The sequence below is a fragment of the Furipterus horrens genome, unplaced genomic scaffold (assembly GCF_987537825.1).
Source record: "Furipterus horrens unplaced genomic scaffold, mFurHor1.1.pri manual_scaffold_9, whole genome shotgun sequence".
Classification (NCBI taxonomy): Eukaryota; Metazoa; Chordata; class Mammalia; order Chiroptera; family Furipteridae; genus Furipterus; species Furipterus horrens.
The window spans coordinates 60119042-60137194 of record NW_028327179.1 but is presented as its reverse complement, the minus strand read 5'-3'; the positions used below and the strand labels follow the sequence as shown (position 1 = coordinate 60137194).

General features: G+C 35.8%; 1 protein-coding gene across 1 annotated transcript in view; it reads right to left on the bottom strand.

Annotated features, from left to right (window-relative positions):
* Positions 1 to 4499: 4499 nt before the first annotated feature.
* Positions 4500 to 18153, bottom strand: part of SUGCT (succinyl-CoA:glutarate-CoA transferase) — a 1282463-nt gene continuing 1268809 nt past the window's right edge. The window contains exon 14 of the mRNA XM_090286756.1: positions 4500 to 5107. Within this exon, the coding sequence (XP_090142882.1) occupies positions 4944 to 5107 (164 nt within the window). The 3' untranslated portion in view covers positions 4500 to 4943. The remainder of the gene's footprint in view (positions 5108 to 18153) is intronic.

Sequence of the window (18153 nt, the reverse complement as noted above, 5' to 3'; positions counted from 1 at the left end):
GTAAGAAGGGGCTTCAAAGAATAGAAAAAAAGAAAAATAGGGAAGTAAGTAGGCAGAAAAATAGAGAAAGTCCAAAGAAAATAGCATCACCTGGTCACTTTGCAAACTAGTGGTTCTCCTGTCACTTCAGACTTGAAAAAGCAGAGTAGCCTCTGCACTAGTTTTCTATTTATATTGTAACAAATTATCACTAATTTAGTGACTTCAAACAATGCAAATATATTATCTTAAACTTCTGGAGATCAAAAGTTCAAAATAAGTTTTACCAGCCTAAAATCAAGCAGGTCTGCATTCTTTCTGGAAGCCTTCTGGGTGAGTCCATTCTTTTTGCCTTTCATCTTCTAATACCTACATTTATTGGTTCACTTCCATTTTCAAAGCCAGGAATGGTTGGTCAGCAAAGTCTTTCTCATATCACATAAGTGACATTTATTCTTCCACACTTAAAGAACCCCTGTGTTTGTTTTGGGTCTATCTGCATAATTCAGGATAATCTTTCTATTTTAGGGTAACCTAATTAGCAACCTTAATTCTCTCTTGCACAAGGTAACATATTCAGAGGTTCTGAAAATTAGGGTGTGGGCATTTTTGATGGGCCATTCATTATTCTGCCTACCAGTTTCTTTTTAAGAATGTTGTAAAGGGGCAGTATTCCGGACAGTGCCTTTAATCCTAAAGCGTTAAGAAATGGGAGGTGGGTGAACTCTGTTTCCTGGGTGGTCTTTGAGCTGCATTCAGTGTCTGCCTTCCCTTCCTGGCACCTGAACATCAGGAGGCCGGGCTCATACCACTGTGGGCACCAGAGTCTCCTAAGCAAATGCACACTTGGGTCTGTCCAACCTGGCCATGTTCTCTTTTCCTTCCTGCTAATTAAATTTACCTACTCTTAACTCTCATATCTTCAAAACTTTCATATTTGTACTTGGCATTCATTAATACTTTAAGTTCCTAGAGTGACAGCAGAAGACATATTTCTGAATTGGTGTTGGGAAAACATGTCTATTGGAGTTGTTCCTACTAATCATACCATATAAAACTGTCCAGCATACAGCCAGACTGGTTTAGAAGTTCAGGGCCATTTGGACTGAGAAGATAGCTTGGTATGTCTACATTAAAAAACTAAGCATCATATGAGAGTAGCCATTTTTAAAACATTTAATCCTGGTATTGCTATAAAAAAAATACTTTATCTTGGTGTCTGAGAAAACTTCTACACCTCAATATGGATGATAATGAGACTTTGTAATGTATTTTGTTCTTGCTGTTTGTTTTGTTTTCCCAATTGCTGTTTGGAATGGAAATATGTACTTTTCTCTGAATCTTTTCATTCTTCTTTTCAAACAATACTGTACTAGTACTCGTCGTCGGCAGCCGTCCGTCTCGAGAGACGATGGTGTAGCTTCTTAAGAGTCTACCTGCACCGCCGAGAATGGCTGTGCAGTCCGACTCGGGAGTGACACGGTATCTGTCTCCTCCCGTGTTGAATCGACATCTTGCGATGATGCTGGAGTGTCCTCTCCAGTGAAGCTGAAGCTACAGAGCCTGGGCAGGGTGATATGGAGGGTCTGCTGTTGCCCATGCAGCAGACCCCCCCTCTCTTCGCAGCTGAAGGATCCAAGGGAAAGACGGAGTCAATACAGCTTGGCTTCAGGTGCGCCGCAGGAGTTGCCGGTGTTGACTACAACGTCAAACCGCCTTAGGGACTCCGGCTCCGGATTTTCTGTCGGGGTTTACTCCCTTAGCCTTTCCCCTGAAGAGGTATGCTGCAAGGCAGTGGAGGTTTTTTGGAGTCAGAGTTTTCCTTCTCTGATGTGCCCTGACTGGAAGATCGAACCAGCGACACTTAGCTCGCAGGCCGACGCTCAATCCACTGAGCCAAACCAGCCAGGGTTACTGTACTAGTACTAGTACAGCAAAATTAAGAAGGAAGAAAGCTTGATATTTTCATATCCTAAGGATCATTGATAATACAATCAAGGTTAACAATTATTTTTTCCCATTGACTCAGATATCTCATCAATGATAAGGGCTCACTACAGCAAATAGTTTCCTGTGAATAGAAGCAAATGCAAGAAGAGCATCATAATCTTGGAGAATGAGTTTGAAAATGAATAACCCAGGTCCAGGGTATAAAGGGTAAGGAATGTATCTTTTTTCCCACTTGTCTCATTTGCCCATTTAGAATCAATGGTAAGTAGTCAGATGAGAGGCAAAAGATATGACGGTCTGTTCAGCCCTGAGCTAGCATTCTTTCTCAGTACCCGTAGGCATATCATCTGATGAGTGAGTCCTATGGACAAAAGCAGCATTGAGCCCTATGGGAGAGTGACAAGCAAGATTCACATCTATAGAACTTTTAAAGTAGACAACATGCCAATATCACAGGACAAAGAAGTCAGTCGTGAAATGTCAAATTCAGGTGAGCAGGGAGTGGGTGTGAATTTCCCTGAAGAAGGCTGAAAGCAGGGGTCATGAAGTCTTTATGTAAAAATCCCCATTATGGAGCTATCTAGGTTTAGCAGCTGAATGACTTAGTATGAAATAGCCTATATGAGACTTTTGTTTTTTTAAGATTATGATTGAACTTCTAACTCTTAGCAAATGGATCAAAGACAAAAAGATATCATATAACTGGGGTAGTCACACAAAGTTGGTTAATGTTCATTTCTCCTATTCTAGGAAAACATTGAGCATATCAGAACTACATGTTGGAAAATATCATGCTTGATTAATCAGAAAGTTATGCCAGCAAAAAGTTTCAGAAAAAAAATCAAGTAAAGGAAGCCTAATTGCTTATGGACACACCCTTATTTCCATAATGATTAACCCACTAAGTTTCAAAAAATTTTCTAGGCAAGCCTCAGACTCAAACCTGCCAGAAGTCAGGCCTTGACACAAACTGGTATTTACTAGTGTGTTCAGCTCAGAGACTGTGTAAGATAAGCTACATACATGATTACACTGGAGACAGTTTCCAATGGTTACTTTACTATGTATGTATGAAGGCTGCAGTTTTTCTTGATTTCAAGGCTTTAGAGACATTTTATGACCCTCTCTGAATGATCAGTATACTCCTACATATGACTACACAGATATTTAGGCTCATTGCTCAGTAACCAGGTAGTTTGTATTTCAAGGTATCTATTTGGATCAGTAGAAATAATGGTGGATCTGTTGTTTAAGGTATATGGATTTGTAAATTGCCTGTCATCCAGCCTTTTACCATTTTCATTACTAATTAAATTTTCGTGGAGGAATTTCATTTAGATGTCAGGCTTGAAGTGAATGTGTCCAAATATATATATAGCTATTGGGGGAAAAGTACTACAGAAGGCATTAATTACCCTTCTATAATGAAATTCTAATTTGTGGATAACAGCAGTTCTTCAGAATAAGATGTGCACAGAGAACAAAAGCAGGGAGGACAATCATCGTTTCAAGAATTAGTAGGCATTCTTCTAAAAAGTCCCATGAGGTCATGTAGAAGACACGATTTTTTTTTTTTGAATCCTTGAATCTAGACACATATTGGGTTTACAGCATGGATAAATGACTAAAATCATTACAATTAAAAAGAACATAAAAAACTAGTTCTAAATAATAGTTTAAAGATAAACATGTGTAATTTAACCTTCTATTACTACTTGGAATGTAATGACGTTACTTTCAAATATGTGTGCCTATTGGCAATGAATTGAGATTATATCAAGATATTGATCATGGGTGTCATCTGATCCCTTGGACTATACCAGGGTGTGTGTGATTGGCAGTCCAAATGACAGTTTATTCTGGAACATATATAAAATTCAGTTACTACCTTCTGGACAGAAGATGCTTTCTATACTTTAACTTCACTAACACTTAAATGTTTAAATACAAATATTAGTAATAAGGCATGATTATATTCTTCTACAGTAGATTCTCAGATTACTATAAATGTTTTTATTTTGTTCTTGTATTTGTCATTTCTTATACATTATTTAATACCTATATAACCATCTGATATTCACTTAAAAACTTGTTGCATTTACCCTTGGCTCAAAATAAGGTATCAATTAAAGAACCACTCTTCAATCCCTGATGCAGGTAGGTACCTACACTTCAAAATGCATTGGTAGAAATTAATTTTATGCTATATTATGAAATAATCAGATAAATACTGCATAAAGCAAACATTTACAAAGTCCGTGGTCTAAATTACAGACTAACAAAGGGCTCATAAGCTCAAAATTAAGTTATTCTGTTTAAAACCAATCACTGACATTGTCATTCTGCTTATTGCTTTGACTTTCTGACAAAAGTTTAAGTGAGGACTTCATATGCAAGTAGAGAATGTCAGGAGATCTGTTCTTTTTCAGACCTGCATGGGTTAGAAAGACAAAACATTTAGGCTATTAATGTAATTAGAATGAGGACTATATTTTTCCAAAAAAAAAAAAAATCTTTACCAAAAAAAATCCCACAAATCCACAATTAATTCAATTAATTTATTATCTGGAGGAAAAATTGGTAAGAAATGAAAGGTGGGATACATTGAAATCTTTATTTGTTTGTTTGTTTCTTTACTTATGAGAAGGGAAGAAGATGAAGAGGGAGAAAAATATAGATGTGTGAGAGAAACATCAATCATTTACCTCTCATACACTCCCAACTAGGAACCTGGTCAGCAACCCAGGTATGTGTCCTGATGGGGAACTGAACCAGCAACTTTTCAGTTGACAGGATGGTGCTCAATTAACTGAGCTACACCGGCCAGAGGATAAGGTAGGGTATATTTAAAAATCAGATACCAGAGCCAAATTATAGACAAGGAATATGAAATTTATCTAACTCTACTTTTAGGGGCAGGCATCAGAATTGGGGAGAAAGGTGCAGAAAGGGTATTGCCTTTGCTAGGAAAATGTATTCAGATTGAGGTTTTGAGAAAGAGCATTCTTCCTTTGTCACTTGGTTTCATGTTGGCTCACTACTCCAGTCCTGAGCAGCTCGCTGATGGTACTGTCATCATATCTGAGGGTCTCCTTTAGGATGTGCATCGTGTGTTGCCCGAGCAAGGGAGGTGGCCTGGCCTCTGACATCTTGAACTTACTGTATCTCACAGCTGGGCCTGTCAAAAGAGGAAGAAAGCAGGAAGCCTGTTAATGACTAATCTTAGGAAATTAATTATCCAAGAAGCCTGGAGTGTTTCCAATGAATGCCAAGAATATCACTGCCAGTCAGACCCTTGCAGATGCAGCATCATTTTGGAAAGAAATGTATTTTCATTTCTTCTTTTTCTTGTCTTGTAACTTGTTACTTTTAATAACAGAACTTTTTCACCAAAAGTGTAACTCTTAAATATAAAGATAGTAATAGAGAGGTAAATATTTTAGAAACACAGTTGGGACTCCAATGCTTTGTGCAGTTGACACCCTTCTTGCTCTCTGTAGTTGCTTTACATACTCTAAATATAATACTATACGGAATTCAGTTGGAAAGCAACAAGACTAAACTAAGGAGAACTCATAAAAATAGTTTAAACAAATGCTTATATTTGACAAGAGTCACAAAAGAATGATCACCGTTTATCACTAACATGTCTCTTATTTATACGCAGTCCACAGTTGGACTTTCATACCTCACAATACTTATGTAGATTTAAGAATGACTTAAGATAGAAAGTGTAGTTATTGTAGCTGTTTTCATCCTGATTCAGCATTCTAACTCTCCATTTCAGAGTCCAAAGTTGCTTATCCACTACTACTTTTTCTTTTTCATCATTAGTTACCACATACCCTTATTCAAAATGAAGAACTCATCTACAGACACCATCTTCCTTTCAAGTACTAGGTCCCACACACATCCCTTGGTGAAAAACCCTATTAAATGGTACAGAAAGACCATGTGTCTCCTTTCCTAACCCCTAACAAGTTTTCAGCACTATTACTATCTGCCATGGCTTTCTATGACTAAACTAAAAGTTTCTACCCCCAACACCACTGACTTTTCCTGGTATCATTTAAATTCAAATCTTAGTTTTCATTCTCTGATCATTTAGGTTTGGCTCAACTGTCATTTCCATTCTCAAACCCAGGATATATATATATCAAGGCTCTGAGTATTTGATGGAGCCAGAAATGTATTTTCATGTGTGCCTTTTCTTGATTCCAATTAATCCAACTGCACAGGGGTCATCTGACCTGTATACTGCTATGCAGAGGCTGCATACACATGTCTGGTATGTGCTGGGCCTGTTCAGAAGCTGTGAGTCCTGTCACAGGAACTCTTGGGGGTAGGGTGCTCAACTGAGTTGACTGTCAGGGTCCAAGAGACTAATGACCAGGTTACATAATGTCTTTCTAAAGCTGAAAGTCTGACCTCAGGTCAGGATAACCCAAAATTTTACTATTGAGTGTCTGTTGTATATTTCCAAGATTTAATTCAACAAACAGCAGATCAACTAAACAGCGTCTAAGCTCTGGCTGAAGTTTTTGATGGTAGTAGTTATATATGCAAGATCCATTGTCAGGGTGACCTGTGTTTGAATGTAAGCTCTTATAATTGCTAGTAGAGCCATCTTGGAAAAATTACTTAACTTCTCTGAGCCTCCTCTTCCACAGCTATAAATTGGGTATGATGTTTACCACATAAACTTGATGTAAGAATTTAAGTGAGATAATGGGCAGAAAGTACTAAGCAAACATTCCCTAACTCACAATAATGCACAAAACCCACTGGCCACTCTGATGACAAAAGCTGCCACAGCATCTCTCTTGAAGCTTTCAGTGCAAGGGGAAAAGACATATCTCCAGCTATTTGCTGAGCACTGTACCACTGTAAACAGGGTAACTAAAGCAATACTTTCAACAATTGTTGGAAATAGATATCGCCATTCTTCACATAAGGCCACTAAAGCCCCAAAAGCTAAGGTTTTACTCAAGGCTAAATGGCTAATAATTAATAACACAAGGATAAAAATCCATGTGTATTTGCATTGTCTCCAATTGAAGGCCATGCAGTTTCTATAGCCTTAGCAGTCTCTTTTTACTCTCTACTCTACCATGGAAAAGCTGAACTGTTATTGGAGAACAGATTGATCTTTGTTGCCTCATTCAACAAGTGGTATTGATGATGCTTCTTTTATATCTCATTTGTTTAGCCCTCGGGGAAACAAATTACATAGTCACAAGAAGACTACAAAACTTCATTTTATCTCATAAAAATTTTTTCAGTCTCTTCTTGATTTGGGAAACCCATAGGAAGAACAAATAAAACCAAAGCATGTATGGGCAACAAATTGTCAGTCAGAAAAGCAGCAAGTGTGCTTCTAGATCTTTAGAGAATCCCATTAGTAAAAAGTACTGTAGTAGAAACCATTTTTGATTGAGCTAGAGTAACAGAGACCTTCAAGCCACCCCTCTGTGTAACACATACTATCCACTAAAGATAAATGAAAACTTTAAACTGACAACCAAAGTTTTTCTTATCTGAAGCCTGGTGACATCCATTTTTTTTCCTTACATTTCCTTTTAAATGTCCCAGTGGATTTTTTATGGGTTGGTCCATTTTGAGTAAAGGAGCACATGTTGGGAGGCAGAGTGTGTTACTCTCCTAAGAAAGCTGATAATCTGATGTTTTAGGGATGTGATCCTTACTCATTACTCTCACAGACTTGGTTCTATTTTGACATTAATGAACAACAGTTTTAATCTAAAACTTGCCTTTCAAAAGAAGAACTCCACTGAGGGAATACATTTCTAAAGTTAATGTCATGTGACTTTTTTCTAAATTAATAACCTGAAATAAGACTTCCACTCAAAAGCAGTCACTTAAATATATCAAGAACTTGTGTTGGAACACAACCTACTACTAATATTGTTGCTGTTGCTGTTGCTGCTAATAGTAGTACACAGTAATAGCTACCATTTCCTAAAAATTTAAGTCCACCAGCCACTGTGTCCAAGGTGGTATGTACATTACCTCATATAATCCTTGCAACAATCCTGTATGGGCATTGAAAGTAAGGTGTGTTTAAGGTAAAAATGGTTAGTTAGGGTTTAGGTTAGGAAATTATAATAACTTGCCCACTATCACACATCTAGCAAGGGACAGAGTCGGCTTCCAAATTAAGATATGTTGGGTTGAAGAACTTGGAATTTAAAAAGAAATTTATTTAGATGAAGTTCACATAACCTAATATTAATCATTTTAAAGTGAACAATTCAGTGACATTTAGCAATTCACAATGTTATACAACCACCTCTAGTTCCAAAACATTTCCATCACTCAAAGTAAAACTTTCTACCCATTAGACAGTTTCATTCAACTCCTGCTCCCTCCATTCCCTGGCAACTAGTAACCTACTTTTTTTTGTCTCTATGGATATATCTATTCTGGATACTTCATATAAATGGGATCATATAGTGAGTGACCTTTCATGTCTGCCTTCTTTCACTCAACATCATGTTTTTGAGATTTGTCGACATTATAGTACATATCAGTACTAAGAACCTAGATGTTTAACCTCCATGCAATGATGATATTGAGGACACTCTTCAGGTCCAGCCATACTAAAGGGGATTCACTCCCTCTATACACCATACTTTCCTGGTAGCTTCCAGAGTTGCAGTGAAGACTATGTCACCAGTTTAGAATTAAAGGTATTTAACACTTTGCATTAAAAAATCTTAAATAATTTAGGTTACTTTGGTATTACTTGTTAATTTTTTACACTTACTTGGTAAATACGTATTATACGCAATGAAGCAAATAAAGTGATGCTCAGATTCCAGAGAAAAATAAGCTCTCATTAAGTTCCTGTTCTTGCAACCCAGTACAATAATCGAATGTATCAGGGACATGCCTCTCAATATAAACTTTGCACAGAGAATAAAAAGCTATTAAAATACATTTGTTTCAAGGAGTAAAAAATGGTTGATATAAGTATATACATCTAAAGTCCAGAAAGGATGAATAATCTGATCTTTCAATAAACAAAGATGAGCAGATAAGTTACATGTTCTTAAATTACTTTTGGCAAAGTAAAATCTATGTTTATGTATGTTTTAAACACTTGCAAGCCGTATGATCTTGAGGATTTCTAAAGTCTCTGAGATTCAGTCTACACATTTCTAAAATGAGTCTAACAATACCTTTTGAGGATTGTTTTGAGCATTTGAGTAATCTAGTATGGGTAATATTCAATAACAATAATAATCAAAGAAGTTTACATGAAGATAATGATATAATTTTGTTTATCAAATTATCAAATCTTATGGATATATTTTACTGTTTTCAAAAGGTTGGTGATTGGTAAGAGTGCAAATCAGTACAATCATCTGGAGGGAAAATTTTCAACTAAATGTCAAGAGTTTTAAAAGTTTTCACACAATTGAAAGAACAAATATTAATTTAAAAATGCAAAATAGAGACAGATTCATAGATAGAAAGTAGGTTGACAGCTCTGGGGAGGGCTTGGGGTGGAGGGAGCAAGCAAAAAGTTAAAAAATAAAAAAGATAAAGAATTCATGGGTACAGACAACAGTGTGATAATTGTGGGCAGGTGGTGGGTAGAGGTGAAAGAGTGTTTGGGGTGATAAATGCTGATGAAAAAAATTTTGTAATCAAAAGAATTTTTTATGGATGTAATAAAAAAAACATTGATAAATTTTAGAGGCAAGAAGTTAGACAAATCTCTATATCCACTCATTACTCTTAGCTCTCCTTCCCACATGGCTTTCTAACCTACAGCCTGCAAGGGTTCTTTGAATGAGATTCTGTACTTTCCTTCTTTCTTTTTTATTTTTTTTTTAATTAAGGAAGTACAAGAGCATTTCTGTGACTAAAAGAAAAAACTATCTTACCTAGCATGTGGAATGGGTTAATAATGTGTTTAATCTTATTTGGATTTTTGAGTAGGATGAGATTAAGGGGTTGAAATTGGACAGAGTAGCTCCGTGCAGACTCATTTCTTTAGGAGTTTTACTGGGTTTTCTCAGTGTTTTTGGCTGCTGACTTTCACCATTTTTGTCATGCATTTAAGTAAGTGGTAATGATTGTTAAAATTTTGAGAAAGTTTATTGTCTTTTAAAGTAGATTCCATGTTTTAAAACTTTTTTTAGAGCAGTTTTAGGTTCATAGAGAAATTGAGAGGAAGGTATAGATTTCCCATACACCTCTTGTCCCATGCATGCCTTCCCCACTAAGAAATCCCCCCACCAAGTGGTATTTGTTACAACTGATGAATCTATATTTTACCCTATGTATTTTGTTCTGTTACCTGGGGTCATGGGTTTTGTTTTTTTAAACTCTAAAAATGTGATTTTTCTCTTTACCTTCAGGGTTCTAGGATAAGATAGGTTCCCATTTCATAAATGCTGTAAAGGACTCCAGTGCCCTGGTATGTCTTACTTTTCTTTTTTTCCTAATTTTTTTATTGTATTTTTTCCATTACCCTTCAGTCCCCTTTTACCCCTCCCCCCTTTTATTTTCCCATCTGCTAATTGCTGTCAAAGGTTACTTTGTGATAAGACTAGGTATTTAGCTCTTCATTCTTTCATGTACTATTCCTTAAGCCAATCTCTAACTTCTTCCTTCCAGATAAAGAAGTCAAATTGTTATAATATTGGAAAAAAAAGTAAAATATGTCCAAAACTTGGGCACTGGTTAAATATATTACAGCGCATCTAACTGATGGCAAGCTGTACAGTAATTTCAAGTTCTACTTCGGGGCACTTTGAATACAAATATTACCTTCACCCTCTCCTGAAATACCACTGAAATGGAAGTATGGAAGTTCAACAAACAAACATAAAAATTCATGTGAGTGAAGATAATTAAAGGAGGCATCACTAGTGAACAAAATATTTCAACAAATTTAAGAATGTCATGGATAGAATTACATTGATGGGTTAAAAGAGATAGATAAAGCTGAAGCTCAGAATATTCTATACTGAGACTGAGAGGAAGTGGGTTCAGCTTCCTAAAAGCATCTAATCTTAAAATCAGTAGTTATTAGGAAGATAGGTGTTAGACTAGAAGTAGGTCTGAAAGCAAATGATTCAATGTCTCAATATAGACTAATCTGACTAGTTCGTTCTAGAAAACAGAAAAAAAGTGAGGCTTACTTTCAAATTTCTAAATAAAAATTAAATTAAATCTAGAATTCTCTATCTAGTTATATTATTAATGAAATATAAATACATTTTCCAACTTAAAAAAATTAAAGAATTTTGCTAAGATTTTTTTTTAATGTGTACTCTAGGGAAACAGTTGTAAATGATAGAAGAAGAAAATTTCAGTACAAAATGAGGGCCAGCTATGAAGTGATGGTAAAGGAAGTTCCCAAGTGTGATAGCTCAGATCTGGAGAGTCAATAAGATAGAGATGGAAGAGGACAGAGGCCTTTGAAGAGGGAGACTAACAAGCTAAAAAGAGCCTTAAGTATATACCTAGTATAACTGAAAAGTTTTAAAGTCTTTATAACTGAAAGGTTGGAAATATATAATAAGATAAAATTACATAATGCAAGAAAAATGGTTAAAAAACCAAAATTTTCATAATAAAATCATAATCCAAATACCAAGCAAATTGCAATGTGGCAAGATTTAAGTAATGAATAAAATATAAACAGGGAAAATCCACTTGACCTTAATGTCAAGAACATTTGAGTAGCACATATTACCTGTACATCTTCTATAACAGAACTAAATATAGTGAATTAAATTGTCTGTTTAGTTTTCTGTCCTCCATGGGGACAGAAAAATGTTAACTGTGTTTGCTAATGGGTCCTCAGTGCCTTTCACAGTCCTACAAAATAAAGATTATGGTAAGCATCCTATCTTAACACATTGCATACGGGTGGCGAGAATTCTTGTCATTTCTAAAAGGCATTTAAATTCCCCGGTACGCAACGTGTTAAACATGAAATGATTGTAGACTGTGCTTTTTATAGCACTATCTTCCCCATATGTAAAATAGAGACCATTATAACACTCATTTTATAGGTCAAACCCTTATGTGTACAGTGATGCAGCTAAATAAATGAAAGAACCAGGACACAGTCTTCTATATGTCAGATTCCAAGGTCCATGTTCTGTCATCCAATACAAACTTGTTAAACTAATGATTTTTTAAAATTGTTGTTTTTTAATTACAGTTGTCCCATTTTCGTCCATAGCTCCCCTGCACCCAGCACATCCCTTCTCCCACAGTCATATCCCACCCCGATGTCCATGTTTATGAGTCATTTATACATGTTCTTTGACTAAACCCTTCCCTTACTTATTTCCCTTCTCCCCACCTCCTGATAACTGTTCTATTCCTTGTTCTACTTTGTTCATTTGTTTCTGCTGTTCATTAGTCTCCTGTATTAGGTGATATCATATGGTATTTTTCTGGCTTATTCCAGTAAGCATAATTTTCTCTAGTTCCATCCATGTTGTCACAAATGGTAGGAGTTCCTTCTCTCTTTCTGCTGCATAGAATTCCATTGTGTAAATGTACCACGTTTTTTTAATTCACTCCTCTACAGATGGGCACTAGGCTGTTTCCAGCACTTAGCTATTATAAACAGTGCTGCTATGAACATAGGGGTGCATAAGTTCTTTTGAATTGGTGTTTCAGGATTTTTTGGATATAATCCTAGCAGTGGAACCGCTGGTTCAAAGGCAGTTCTATTTTCAGTTTTTTGAGGTAATTCTACACTGTCTTCCATAGAGACTGCACCAGTCTGCATTCCCACCAACAGTGCAGTAGGGTTCCCATTTCTCCACATCCTCACCAGCACTTGTTTGTTGATTTGTTGATGATGGCCATTCTGGCTGGTGTAAAGTGGTATCACATTATGGTTTTTATTTGCATCTCTCTGATGGTTAGTGATGCTGAGAATTCTTTCATGTGCCTATGGACCCTCTGTGTGTCCTCCTTAGAGAAGTCTTTGTTCAGATCTTTTGCCCATTTTTTAATTGGGCTGTCTGTCTTCTTAGTGTTGAGATGTGTAAGTTTTTTATATATTTTGGAGATCAATCCCTTGTCTGAGATATCATTGACAATTATGTTTTCCCATAAGGTTGGTTTTCTTATCATCTTGCTGATTTCTTCTTTCACTGCGCAGAAACTCTTTAGTCTGATGTAGTCTCATATGTTTATTCTTTCCCTTATTTCCATTGCCTTAAGGAAGATGTATCAGTAAAAATATTTCCATGTGGAATATCTGAAATTTTCTTGCCTATGTTTTCCTCTAGGACATTTATGGTGTCACAGCTAACATTTAAGTCTTTGATCCATCTTGAGTTTATTATGGTGTGTGGCGTAAATTGGTGGTCTAGTTTCATATTTTTGCACATCATTATCCAGTTCTCCCAGAACCATTTGTTGAAGAGGCTCTTCTCTATCAATTTTACACTCCTTTGTTGAGTATTAGTTGACCATACAGACCTGGGTTTATTTCTGGGCTCTCTATTCTGTTCCATTGATCTATATGTCTCTTCCTATGCCAGTACCAGACTGTTTTGAACACAATGGCTTTGTATTATAGTTTGATGCCAGGTATTGTGATTCCTCCTGCTGTGTTCTTCTGTCTCAAGATTGCTTTGGCTATTCAGGGTCTTTTTTTGGTTACATATAAATTTTTGAGGTGTTTGTTCTAGGTCTGTGAAATATGTTATTGGTATTTTAATAAGAATTTCATTGAATCTGTAAATTGCTTTGGGTAGTATGGCCATTTTAATGATGTTGATTCTTCCCATCCATGAACATGGTATGTGCTTCTTTATTTCTATCTTCTTTAATTTCTTTCTTCAATGTTATGTCATTTTCCAAGTACAGGTCTTTTATCTCTTTGGTTAAGTTTATTCCTAGGTACTTTATTTTTTTAGTCCTATAGAAAGTGGGATTTGTTTTTAGTTTCTATCTCTGATATTTTATTGTTGGTGTACAGAAATGTCTTATATTTCTGTATATTTACTTTGTACCCTGCTATTTTGCCAAATTCACTTATTATTTTGAGTAGTTTTTTAGTGGAGTCTATAGCGTTTTCTATGTATACAATCATGTCATCTCAAAATAATGACTGTTCTACTTCCTATTTACCAATTTGGTTGCCTTTTATTTCTTTTTCTTGTCAGATTGCTGTGGCTAGAACTTCCAAAAATATGTTGAATAGGAGTGGAGGGAGCGGACATCCTTGTCTTGTTTCCGATCAGGGGGAATGCTTTCAGTTTTGGCCATTGAATATGATGTTGGCTTTACATTTCTTGTATATAGCCTTTATTATGTTGAGGTATGTTCCCTCTATTCCAATTTTGTTGAGAGTTTTCATCATAAATGGGTGTTGTACTTTATCAAATGCTTTTTCTGCATCTATTGATATGATCATCTGATTTTTGTATTTCATTTTGTTTAGGTGGTGTATTATATTTATTGATTTGAGAATATTAAACCATCTTTGCATCCCTGGGATGAATCCCACTTAATCATGGTGTATGATCTTTTTAATGTGTTGCTGTATCCTGTTTGCCAATATTTTGTTGAGGATTTTAGCATCTATGTTCATCAGTGATATAGGCCTGTAGTTTTCTTTCTTTGTTGTGTCTTGACCTGGTTTTAGAATTAGGAAAATACTGGCTTTAGAGAAAGAGTTTGGGAGTCTTCCCTCTTCTTGGACTTTTTTGAATAGTTTGAGTAAGGTAGGAGTTAGTTCTTCCCTAAATGTTTTGAAAATTCACCTGTGAAGCCATCCACTCCAGGGCTTTTGTGTTCTGGGAGATTTTTGATTACTGTTTCAAATTCATTCTTTGTATTGGTCTGTTCAGGCTTTCTACTTCTTCTTGATCAGTTTTGGAAGGTCATATGTTTCTCGAAATTTGTCCATTTCTTCTATGTTTTCAAGTTCCTTGCCATAGAGTTGTTTATAGTAGTTTTTTACAATTCTTTGTATTTCTGTGGTATCAGTTATGATTTCTCCTCTTTCATTTCTGATTTTGTTTATTTGGGTCTTCTCTCTTTTTTTCTTGATGAGCCTGGCTAAAGGCTTGTCAATATTGCTTATTTTTTCAAAGAACCAGCTCCTACTTTTGTTGATTTTTTGAAAAGGTTGTTTAGTCTCTATGTCATTTAATTCTGCTCTGATCTTGATGATTTCCTTCCTTCTCCTCGCCCTGGGCTCTGTTTGTTGTTGTTGTTCTAGTTCTTGTAGCTGTAGGGTTAGACTTTTTTATTTGAAATTTTTCTGTCCTTTTCTGGTAGACCTGTATTGCTATGAACTTTCCTCTCAGGACTGCTTTTGCTGTGTGCATAGGTTTTGAGCTGTTGTGTGTTCATTATCATTAGTTTCAGAAATTTCTTTATTTCTTCTTTGATGTCACTGTTAACCCATTCATTATTTAATAGCATGTTATTCATTCTCCATGAGTTTCGTTGTCTGTGATTATTTTCTGTGAGGTTGATTTTTAGTTTCAAGGCATTGTGGTCTGAAAAGATGCTTGTTATAATTTCAATTTTCTTGAATTTGTTGAGATATGTTTTTTGTCCTATCATGTGGTCTATCTTTGAAAATGCCCCATGTGCATTTGAAAAGAATGCATTTTTGCTTCTTTGGGGTGAAAAGTTCTATATATATGAGTTAAGTCTATGTGGCTTAGTGTGTTGTTCAGTGCCTCAATATCCTTGGTGTTTCTTTGTTTCGAAGATCTGTCTATTGTTGATAATAGGTTGTTAAAGTTCCCTATATGAGGATATTGTTGTTGATATTCTTATTGTAGTCTTCTAGTATTTTCCTATATATTTGGGTGCTCCTGTGTTGAGTGTATATATGTTTAAAAGGAATATATCTTCTTGATGTATTGTTCCCTTAAGTATTATAAAATGTCTTCTTTGTCTCTTTTTATGGGCTTTACTTTGAAATCCATTTTGTCTGATATAAACATTGCTACCTCATCTTTTTTTTTCATGTCTGTTTGCTTGGAATACTTTTCTCTATCCCTTCACTTTCAGTCTGTGTAAGTCTTTTGTTTTGAGGTGTGTCTCTTGTACACAGCATATATGTGGGTCATGTTTTCATATCCATTCCACTACCCTATGTCTTTTAATTGGAACATTTAATCCAGTTACATGTAATTTATTATCTATAGGTATTTATTCATTTCCCTTTGTTCTTGTGTTCCTCTCCCTCTCTTTTTTTCTTCTTTTTCTTAAAGCATTCCCTCTAGCATCTTGCAATGCTGGTTTGGTGGAGATGTATTCTTTTAGTCTTCCATTGTCTGAGAAACTCCTTATTTCACCTTCCATTTCAAATGAGAGCCTTGCTGGGTAGAGTAGTCTTGGTTGTAGACTTTTGTTTTTCATTGCTTGAAATATTTTTTTGCCATTTCTTTCTGGCTTGTAGTGTTTCTATGGAGAAAGCAGTTGGTAGCCTTATCGGAGCTCCCTTGTATGTTATTTGATGTTTTTCTCTTGCTGCTTTTAGGATCTCGCTTTGTCTTGAATGTTGCCATTTTAAATATGATGTGCCTTGGAATGGACCTGTTTTGGGTTCATCTTCATTGGAACCCTCTGTGTTTCCTGGACTTCCATGACTTTTCCTCTCATCAGGTTAGGAAAAATTTTTGTCATTACATTTTCTATCAGGTTTTCTACCCCTTCTTCCTCCTCTTCTCCTTCTTGTATCCTTATGATTCTAATGTTGTAGGTCTTATGTTGTCTTGCAGTTCTCTTAAACCCTCTTCATTCTTTTAAAATCTTTTTTTATTTTGTTGTATTGTCTGGGAATTTTTTTCTACATTGTCCTCTAACTCACTTATCCAATCCTGTGCTTCAGTTAGCCTGCTCTTGATTGATTCTACTGTGTTCTTCAGTTCATAAATTGTATTCTTCATTTCTTCCTGGTTCTTATTAATAGTTTCTATGTTCTTTTTTATGCTGGTGTAGTTCTCTTTAAGTTTCTTGTAGCTTCCCGGCAATTCTTTGTAGTTTCCTTGGAAATGCTGGTAATTTTCCTGGAGTTTGTCGTAGTTTTCTTTGAGATTGTCAAGGTCATTGACCTTCTTTATAACCATTCTTTTGAATTTCATGTCTGAGAGTTGGCTTATGTCTATTCCATCTATTTCTCTTTCTGGGGATTTCTCTTTTCCTTTCATTGGGAGGTTTTTTCCTTGTCTTCCCATGTTGGCTTCTTCTTGTTTCTTTTTGTTTATTAGATTTGTCTGCTTTGACTTCTCACCTTCATGGGATGAGATTCTCTATAGGAGACCTGGGGTATTCAGTGGTTCAGTCTCTTTGATCTCTAAGACTAATGCTCTTGGGATGCCCTTTATGTCGTTTGTTTATGCTGTCTGGTTGTATTTCAGTTACTCGTTGGTGGATCCTTCCCTCTGACTAGTTGATTGAGTGTCACTCTGCCCACCTTGTCTTGAGTTCTTTTTTGGAGATGCTGTTAAAAGCTAAACACACAACCCAGACAAGAAACCCACACCCTCAAAAATATCCCCCACCCACAATCCCACTATCAGTAGCAAATGAGCCACTATTAATATAAATGTAGAGATGTTAAGACTATTATACTATAGTAGAAACAGATAAGAATTGTTTTAAATGAAAGAAAGATGATTTTTGAGAGGGAAAGTGATAGAATAATAATAGTAGCAAGTAGGGCGAAGGCTATCGATACAGTAAGTAATATTTTCATTGTATGTTTAAAAAGGGAGGGAAGGATGCAGAATGAAGTGAGATAGTGGGAGTGTATAGTATCAGGTTTATATAGCAGCTATTGCTATATGTTTAGTGTGAGAGGGAGGATAAACAAAACAGAGAAACAAACAAGCAAACAAACGTTAAAGAAGAAGGGTAGGAGGGAAAAAAGGTAGGAAACAGATTAAAGAAAGAGTTCTAAAAACAAAAGAAAGAAAGAAGAAATAGAGAGAGAAAGACAGATAAAAGGGAAGAAAGTCAGAAAGAAAGAAAGAAAGAAAGAAAGAAAGAAAGAAAGAAAGAAAGAAAGAAAGAAAGAAAGAAAGAAAGAAAGAAAGAGTTTTTACTCCATTTAACCTTTGGGCACAGTCTTCTTTTTCTGGATCTGCTCTGGTCAAAGTTCCATGAGTTTCTAATCTTTTCTGGCTGGCTGGCTGTGAGGAGATCCAGCTTGATTCTGGGGTTGCTAGTCTCTTACTCATGGTTCTG